The sequence below is a fragment of the Arachis ipaensis genome, chromosome B09, assembly GCF_000816755.2.
Source record: "Arachis ipaensis cultivar K30076 chromosome B09, Araip1.1, whole genome shotgun sequence".
NCBI lineage: Eukaryota > Viridiplantae > Streptophyta > Magnoliopsida > Fabales > Fabaceae > Arachis > Arachis ipaensis.
The window spans coordinates 3,392,973-3,402,920 of record NC_029793.2 but is presented as its reverse complement, the minus strand read 5'-3'; the positions used below and the strand labels follow the sequence as shown (position 1 = coordinate 3,402,920).

At 34.4% G+C, this 9,948-nt stretch overlaps 1 protein-coding gene across 1 annotated transcript; it reads right to left on the bottom strand.

Moving 5' to 3' along the window:
• LOC107619308 (putative disease resistance protein RGA1) lies at nt 2,774–6,221 on the bottom strand. The gene has a single exon (XM_016321562.2). It carries the CDS (start codon nt 6,081–6,083, stop codon nt 3,039–3,041), a length of 3,045 nt encoding a protein of 1,014 aa, XP_016177048.1. The 5' UTR covers nt 6,084–6,221; the 3' UTR covers nt 2,774–3,038.

Below are 9,948 nucleotides of genomic sequence, written 5' to 3'. Positions count from 1 at the left end.
AATGTTATGTATATAAAATTATAAATATTATATTAAATAATAAAGTAACTTTAATTATTTTCTCTTTGACATTATCGTAAATATATATTAGATAATAGTTAAATTTGAAAGACATATTTACAAGCATTATTTCAAAGTTATGAGATCATTTGAAAAATTCACATTACTTATCTGTTTAAGATAAGATTCAATAATATATATATATTCAATTAATTATCTCTTCTGATTCACTTGGCACCACTAACTTAATTATAGTATTATTTTTTAACTTTTCAATTTGTCGTGATACGTACATTCACTAACTTTTCATAAATACCAAGCGATTTCTATTTTTAATAATCTTTCAAAAATATTATCTCCTTCCACTCATCACTAACTTGATTACTCTTAATTTTTCATAATCATTCATTTACTGACTTTTCATAATACCAATTCACTCATCATATTTTTATTAATGTTTCAAAATTATGTAAGTCACTTTTTGAAAGAATTATACTTATTTAAAAATTAATGACGTAACAAATATTTATGCTGTTTGGAGTTTAATTTGGACTATACTTTAACACTATATATGACTAAATTCTTAATGATGATCATTTTCAATTAATAACAAGTTGCCGTAAGAAATGAAAATAGGCTAATAATATTTTTAAAATGAAAAATATTTCTTATAAAAAGTTCCTTTAATTGTATTGTCTAATATTGTGAGACTAAGAGCGGTAAATTTAATCCAATAAACATACACTAATAATATTTGAGTGACAATAAAAAATTAGTCTAAATAAGTATCAAATATTAAATAATAGAAATATCGTTTTGAACTAAATAATTTAATTTTGATTTAATATCTAAATTTTGTTTAACATCAAACACAAACTTTCAAATCTTTTTATTTATTAAAACGAATTTCCAATTATATATATAGCCCCTTCATTTCCTTGGAGTTGCTCACAGACTGCACTTATAATAGAAAGATGGCTAAATTAACTATAGCAAAAAAATTGTTTCTTCTTCTTTTGGTTTCAGGTTCATCATTACTTTATTAGTATCTTTAACTTTTTTCCCTTATTGGAATATATAATCATTTCCATGTTCTATTGAAATATAAAATATGTTGATATTATGTAGGGGTGTTGATGACAATTCAAGTGATTGGAGATAAGAGGTGTGAAGATGTTTGGTATGACGAAAGTTGCAAAGATGGAAACTCCTATTATTGTATCCTAGAATGCATCAACAAATATGGTTTCACAGCTGGTGCAGATTGCAGAGATTCCTCTTGTACATGCTCCCATAAATGTTTGTCCTATTAATTATTTATAGGGTGTACATGGTCCGGCCCTGTTCGAAGACTCAGGCCCCAAACACTTTAGAAACTAATTTAGTATGATTTTATCGGGTCTAAAACCGAGTAAAGGTCTCAAAAATAGACTCAGTCATTATTTCGGGTTGGGTCGGAGCTATAGTTCGGGTCACCCGAACTCGGTCCAGTGGCTTGGTCATCATACACAATTAATATTTTGTGTTATTAGTGATGGATGATGGCTATTCTTATGTAGAATTTAAATATTGTAAACCTTAATATTTTGTGTTATTAGTTATTATAAGATTATAAGTTAATGTTTTATGTTTAAAATGTATAAGATTTTAGACTAATGCATAATATTGTGTTATTTGTATTGATTTAAATATTTGGTGTTATTAGATAATATTAGTATTGATTATGGTTATGCTTTAATTTTAGAGAAGGGTTGGTTCTTATTATATTTTTTTAAGTGAATTTTACTATGTGAATTGTGAAATAATGGTTGGAGCGAGATTAGGTGATTTTTACATGCTAAAGATCCGGTTTTCACCCGGCCCGAAAGTACGTAGGTTTCATCAGATTTAGGATCGACTTAGGGTCTAAAAGCTAGGCCCGGTCTATATTTCGAGTCGGATCTGAGTTAAACTAAACCCGATGTGACCCAGCTCATGTACACCCTAATTATTTAGAAGAAATTCAATATTTGAATTGTATTATAAGACGAGCTGATTATAAAGTGTGGAAGTGTGAGGTTATTATTTATCAGGGGATTATTTTGTTAAATTCTATACACAAGAATAGAAGTTATTTTTCAAATAAATAAGCACTTATATTCAATTAAATAAAAGGAGAAATATTATATATTTAAGTTATTCTCATCCATTTTGTTTTTAATGAAAGTCTATTATATTGAAGAATAATGAATGATTATTGCACGCAAGTGAGTGTATTCATTACATAGAGTTTCCTAACTCTGATCTCTTCACAAGCACACACTAAATTGAAGAATGATAATAAGAAATTAAAATTGAAAGAATAAAGTTTGAGTTTTAGAGAGCATGGCTATTCTCATATTCTTTAAAATTTATTTGTTAACTGAGTGCACAATTGATCCTTAATATTTCGACCAAAAATTAGAAAGTAAATATTCTTAATGATGCGTTAGCATGGAGTATGTCTAAGTTTTTTATATATAAAATAGTACGTGAAATAAATTTATTATATATTTTATTTGAATATGAAGTATCCTATTCAAATTAAATACTAAATAGTAGTCCTCGCATGTCTGCTATTATTATAGAGCTACCGATGACTTGAATTTCTTTGTTTGGTACGACAAGAAAAATGAATCAAAATATCCCTAGCTTATTGAAATTCCAGATTTAGAAGAAGTGATTCTCTTGTATTATTAATAAATCATAATGTTAGTTGTGGCTTCAATGGATAGAATAAAAAAAAGAAATTATAAAATTGAAGAGAACATTTATATATTGCACTGCTGTGAATGACTTGTAATTCCATTTATACATGCTAAGAATGAGTTGACTTGTTACTGACTTAATTATAGTAGGAATTGAAGTATATAAGAAGCATCAAGAATAAGCTGTGTAATATGAAAGAACAATACAAATGAAGATAAAATACAATACAAGATATTAAAACCATGATTATGCAAATACACAACAAAATAAAAAGAAAATAATGAATAAGCTGTGTATAAACTAAGAATACATTAAATTAAATATACATGGGGAACATGTGCTATCTTGTGCCAATCCTCCCCTGTTCCTTTCTTACACCGCTCTTTCAACATTGGGCAGCCAACAATACTCAAATATTCAAGTGAAGTTAAGTGCCGGACACCATCAGGCAAGGATCCCAAACTCTTACAGTAAAGAATTAACAGTTTTCGAAGTGAAGATAAGCCTTCCCAACCCTGTTCTGGTAAACACTCCAGCTTACCGCATTCAAAAATGCCAAGATCAGACAAAGCAGTGAGTTTTGTGATGTCAGATGGCAGTTCCTTCAATTCTCTGAAATATTGTATCTCCAGAGTTGCAAGGGAGGTCATGTTGTTCATCATTCCTTCTGGGAAGCGCGACACTTCATCACTATGAAAAAGATGAAGTTGGTTAAGAGCGTTGAGATTAGAGATTGACTTCAGTTGCTCATTGCTACAATACCAAACAGTGAGGTCCTTAACACTTGGAAGGCACGGCAATTGCAGTTTAGGGCAATCGGTGATTTCTATGGTAGAAAGAGAGGGGAACATATGTGTTATTTCCCGTTTCAACAACCTCTCCACCTTTGGCAATCTCTCCACTCGCAATTCCTCCAAAGATGGGAATGGCATTGTTTCAACACCATCATAACTTTCATCTTCCTCAATGTACTGCACATCATTCATGCTACTTACCACAAGCTTCTTCAGAAATGGAAGTTTTCCCACTGGAGGAAGATGCCCGCACTTTCCACAATTCACAAGTCGAAGAGAAACTAAATTGTGGGTGGCAGAATTGTTTTCCATCCAAGTTGGCCAATGCATTCCCTTATAGCCTTGTATGGTCAACAGCTTGAGTGTGGAGTGAGGTTGAAGCGCTTCAAGTACTTCTTCTGCTCCAACAATCGACTTCGTCTTACCACCACTTCTTGACCATGACAAGCTTAATTCTCGAAGGTCTTGTTTATCCTTCAAATTGGCATCTTCAGCTTCAGATCTACTCCCAACATTTTCTAGGCCTTTGATGTTAAGCTCTCCTCTCAGATTCAAATGATGTAATTCTGCCAAACTATGCCCTTTCTCTGATTTCACAATGTATGCACTTAGTGTTCTCAATTCACACAGTTTCTGAATGTCTGGACACATTTCAGATAGAGAACCACAAAGTTCAATGACAAGATGTCTGAGATTTTGCATCCTCGTCAAGTGTTTTGGTAGACGGCGAAGCCTCCACAATTTTTTTAGTTTCAAGATTTCCAATCTACGCAAATTGCAAATACTAGCAGGCAAGCTCTTTATATCCAAATTACAAAGTTCCAAATACCTCAAGCAACTTAAACTCCCAAATGATGGTATCTTTCTACTATATATGCACAAAACTCGAAGCGAATTATTTGTTGGAATCAATCTAGAGCTGAAGGGAAATTCATCCGAATTCAGTTGATACAATGTCCGCAAGGATTCAGCTTTTTCAAAGGCTCTCTTATTGAATTGTTCTTTATCAATGCCGTGAAAAACAATATGATGGGGGTTTCTTGAAGAATCATTAAGGTTTTGTTCCTCCAAGCATATACATTCTTGCCCTGAAATTGATTGAGCAAGATCGTGGACTAAATCATGCATCTTGAAATAAATCTTGCCAGAAAAGTCATCAACCCTGACATCTTGGAAGAATGACTTTTGGCATAATTCATTCCAAACCATGTTGCCAACCTCCTCCACCTCCAAGTTTCGCCGGGATGAAATAAATCCATTAGCCATCCAAAGATAAATCAATTCTTGCTTCTTGATTTCTGTATCTTTGGGAAATACGGCACAGAAAGCAAAACACTGCTTTAGAGTTGGCGTTAAACAAGAATAGCTTAATCTCAAGACACGCATAATATCATTCCCATCTGGTAAACTCCAAAGATCACTTCTCTGAACTTCAAGCCATTCATTTTTGGTGCTTCTAGAATGCATCGCACCTCCTAATGCCAGTGCTGCAAGAGGTGATCCTCCGCATTTCTTGACGATCTCCTTCCCTATTGTCACAAGCTCTGCACGCTCTTCTCTGTCAGGTCCAAATGCGCGCAGTTTAAACAACGACCAACAATCATCATCGGATAGACGGTCCAAATAATGAGCTTGGCATGTTCCCATAATTGTTGCAACATCCTTATCACGAGTGGATACTAAAATGGAGGAGCCTTTAGATCCACATGACAATACCGATCTTAACTTATCCCATTTGTCTTGGGTTAATCCCAATTCCATTTCTTGGCTTCTTTTCCAGACATCATCTAAAACCAGTAAATACTTTTTACTTTGTAGCAATTCTTTCACTTTTTTCTCCATTACATCTAAAGCCTTGAGCTCATACTTCTCATTTGTGATAGCTTCTACAATGGAACGCAAAATACTGTCCATCGTGAAATTCTCAGAAACACACACCCAAATCTTCAAATAAAATTTGTTACCTACGTCTGGATCGTTGTAGACCAGCTGAACAAGTGTTGTTTTCCCGAGACCACCAAAGCCAACAATGGGATAGACGGAAAGGAACTCGGAGCTTCGTGATGGGCTAAGAAGAAACTCCACAACTCTCCTTTTATCTTCAACTCGTCCGTACACTTGAGGAACGGCGATAGTTGAGCTAGTTTGGCGCGATTCACTTGGGATCTCCCTCACACCTTGTCTAAGATCAAAGTTGGTCCTATCTTGAGCAATTCGATCCAACCTCCCTGTTATCTCATTCAACTTCTGTCCAAGTTCACGACGATGCATCACCTTCTTTGGGTTCAAAGAAGTTAAGCACCCAAGTTGAGAGGATTGAGTAGGCAACTGATCAAGGATATCATCCAGCACATACATTGCATCTTTAAGCTGCTGCAGCCACACCTTCAGAGGACGATTAGACCATTGTTTCTGTTCGGCATCATCAAGAACAGCTTTGATGAGTTCTAAAGTGCGTGACATCTCTTCAGCCTTTCCCCTGATTCCAAAGAAGGCTGCAAATTCATTCAGGATCAAAGGGGTCAATTTCTCCAGCACAACTTCAAGCAAGGCCTCAGCCATTTTCAGAAATGCAACAAATGAAGGGGGGAAAAAAGGGAAAAGAAGACAAAGATGAGAGATTGGTTTTGCTTTAATTTGATGAGTGCAGATTGCTGTAGGGAACAAATGGATTGTTAATAAGAATGATCTTGTAATGCAGCAAATGAAGAAAAAAAGAAAGGAAGGAAGACAAAAATCAGAGACAGTGCTGAGATAGGTGATGCATGTAATGGAATCTGCCTCAAAAATGGAAAAGAAGCTGGATTATTGTAGAACAGTTTCGCTCAAACTAAGAATCAGATCCTTGAGAAGCTCCATGAAATAATAAGCATCTTTTCGTCATATCCTTCACTCCATCAACACAATAAATATACGCAAAGTTACATTCCTCTTTTTTCTTTTTTGAACTACAAGTATTTGGAGGCAATCAAGCATTAGAGATTCTATAAGAAATAAGACTCACGCTACAATATTCATTACTTTATAGTCAAAACTTGAATCGATACCATGGATTAAACAGAGATATCTTTCACTAGAATCATCATATGTTTTCTCGTTTCTCCTCCTTTGAGTCTATTCCTCCTACTCAATCACCTTTTTTCTCTAATCCCAATGTTGATCTTTTTCCTAGTGATGATTCTACAGGTTCTGTCTCGATTCACCCTCCACAGCCTCCTGTTCTTCTGCCTTCTCCATCTCCCGATGATTCTGGACCGGACGATGCTCCTACAGTCATGCCTCCTCCTTCCACTCGCTGTTCCAGGGTGAGAAATCCACCTCCTCATCTTATTGATTATCATTGTTTTTCTACTATTCTTCATCAACATGAACCTAAGTCTTTCAAAGAAGCCTCCACAAATCCAAATTGGCAACAAGTAATGCAGGAAGAAATACAGGCACTTGAAAAAGCACACACTTGGGACTTGGTTGATTCTCCTTCTAATCAGGAAGTTGTGGGAAGCAGATGGGTATACAAGATCAAGACTCGCTCTGATGGTTCTATTGACCGTTATAAGGCACGATTGGTTGCTCAGGGTTGTACGCAAGAGTATGGTATTGACTATGAAGAGACTTTTGCTCCTGTTGCTCGTCTCACATCTGTTCGAGCTCTTCTTGCCATTGCTGCGGTCAAAAAATGGTCTCTCAGTCAGATGGATGTGAAGAATGCTTTTCTTAATGGAGATTTGAAACAGAAGGTCTATATGAAACCCCCTCCAGGTTATCCTTGTCCTTCTGGCAAAGTTTGTCTCCTTCGCAAGGCACTTTATGGGCTTAAGCAAGCTCCTCGTGAATGGTTTGACAAGTTCAGCACTACCATATGCAGTCTTGGTTTCACTTGCAGTCCTCATGAGAATACTCTCTTTATTCGTAAAAGTGAACGAGGAGTTGTTCTTCTACTTCTGTATGTTGATGACATGATCATTACTAGAGATGATACTGATGGTATCTCTGATCTCAAGGCGTCCCTTCAGCGTACTTTTGAGATGAAAGATCTTGGTTCTCTCAGCTGTTTTCTTGGTCTAGAAGTCATATCCACTGATGATGGTATCTATCTCTCTCAAGCTAAATATGCTTCAGATCTCCTTGCTCGAGCCGAAATTACAGATAGTCGCACTGAGTCTACTCCTCTTGAGCCTAATGTTCGATTTACTCCTATGGATGGCACTGTTTTGGATAATCCTACTCTCTATTGACAGCTAGTTGGAGGACTCGTCTACTTAACAGTCACCCGACCAGACATCGCCTATCCAGTTCATGTACTTAGCCAGTTCTTGTCAGCTCCTCGTACTACTCACTATGCGGCAGTTCTTCGCATTCTTTGCTACATCAAAGGCACTTTATTTTATGGCCTTTATTTTTCTGCCCATTCCTCTTTGTCTCTTCAGGCATACTCTGATGCTGATTGGGCTGGTGATCACACTGATCGTCGTTCTACTACTGGTTACTGTTTGTTTCTTGGCGACGCTCTCATTTCTTGGCGTGCTAAGAAGCAAACGTTTACTGCTCGATCAAGCACAGAAGTTGAGTACCGTGCCCTCGCTGACACCACTGCTGAGGTTATCTCGATTCGTTGGCTTCTCGAAGATTTGAGTGCTCCTCAGTCGTCCCCTACTGATGTTTTTTGTGACAACCGCAGTGCTATTCAGATTGCACATAATGATGTCTTTCATGAACGCACCAAACATATTGAGATTGATTGTCACTTTGTTCGGCAACGTATCCTTATTGATGCTGTCCGTCTCATTGCTGTTGGAACACTGGATCAGACTGCTGATATCTTCACGAAAGCTCATCACCCGACTCGTTTCCGGACTTTGTTATCCAAACTCAAGATGGTATCCTTAGTTTCCACTTGAGTTTGAGGGGGGATGTTAGAGAATCATTAGAGAATCATTAGAATCATTTTAGATCAGTTAGTATCGTTTATATTTATATATCATAATTGTATATTAATTGTAGGATTCTATGCTTTTATTACTTTAATTATTCTGGCACCTATATATACCCCTTGTACATTGTACTTTTAATCAAATTGAATAATACACAAAACACTTTCTTTAATTTGGTCTCTTATTTCTAACAACTATAATCAAACTATTAGGTTCAAAATTACATTAGTTACTTGGTGAATTCCTCCGGTAAAAGATTCCGTTGAAACTTCTTAGAAAGTTTTTCTTTTCTTGTCTATTGTGGGACAAATAGTAATAAAATTTAATCCCACAAGCATAGAATAATATTATGGAGAGAAAATTAATTAACTCAAACAATTTAAAATTATCTTTTTATTTATTTATTAATTATTATTAGAATATTTATTTGACTTTAAATATAATAAATATATAATTATAGATGTTATATACATAAAATTATAAATGTTTTGTTAAATAAGATAAATTTAATTATTATCTCTTTAGTATTATTGTAAACTATTAGAGTCAAAAGTTAATATTAGGATAATATTTATTCATTAAATCATGTCAGGTGTACAATTAATAAATCAGCTAGATATTCAAGCTTGTTAGTTTGTTAGATTCTTCAAAATTAGTTAAATTACTACTTATGCATCCAGCTGTCTATATAAACCAATTTCAGATTCAATGAGAAGCAAGTCATTCATTTTTTTTCTCCAAATAATATTTAATATAGTATAAAAGCTTGTTATTTTGGTGGTTTCTATTGGAACTGATTCGGTATTGGTGTATGATAGGATAGTGTCAGAAAATTCTTGAACGGGAGAAAACTTTAAAATGTTGATGGAGTGAAATGGAAATATATTTTTTGAGAAACTTACATCTTTAAAAATGAATATCATATTCTTCTCTATATCATATAACTTATACTTTTTATATAGTCAATCCAGTAGGCCAGAAAAACAGCTTTTCATAGTTCTTGAAAAAAAATTTATTTTACTGAGATAGTAGGGTGGATGCATGGCATGCAATAAAGCCAACACAAACACTCACATTTTTCAAAATTATTGAGATGAAACACATCAATATTTGAATTATATTATGGAAAAGTATATGGAACCAAAATATCACCAGCCAAAAAGTAAACAAAACCGTTTAATTAAAATCACTTTTTGAATAATATGTTTAAAAACCGCTCCTGAGATCACGGAACATAAATTAAAACTATATATAATTATGGATAAAAATGAGTCGAGTCGAACCGAGTTTTGACTTTGACGAGCTTGACCCATATTATAAATAGATGGGCAAAATCTAGACATATTATTCTTTATAAGCATTTTTTTTTAAGTTTAACTCATGCCTGTTTAAAGTCCAACAAACCCACGAACCCATTTAAAAAATATGTTTCGCAAATTAGAACTCAAAAAATAATAAATTTATAACATCTAAATTAATAACAAAAAAAAATTCCA

Excerpts from the sequence above, each read along its gene's own strand:
- LOC107619308 (XM_016321562.2), bottom strand. The coding sequence starts at position 6,083 with ATGGCTGAGGCCTTGCTTGAAGTTGTGCTGGAGAAATTGACCCCTTTG.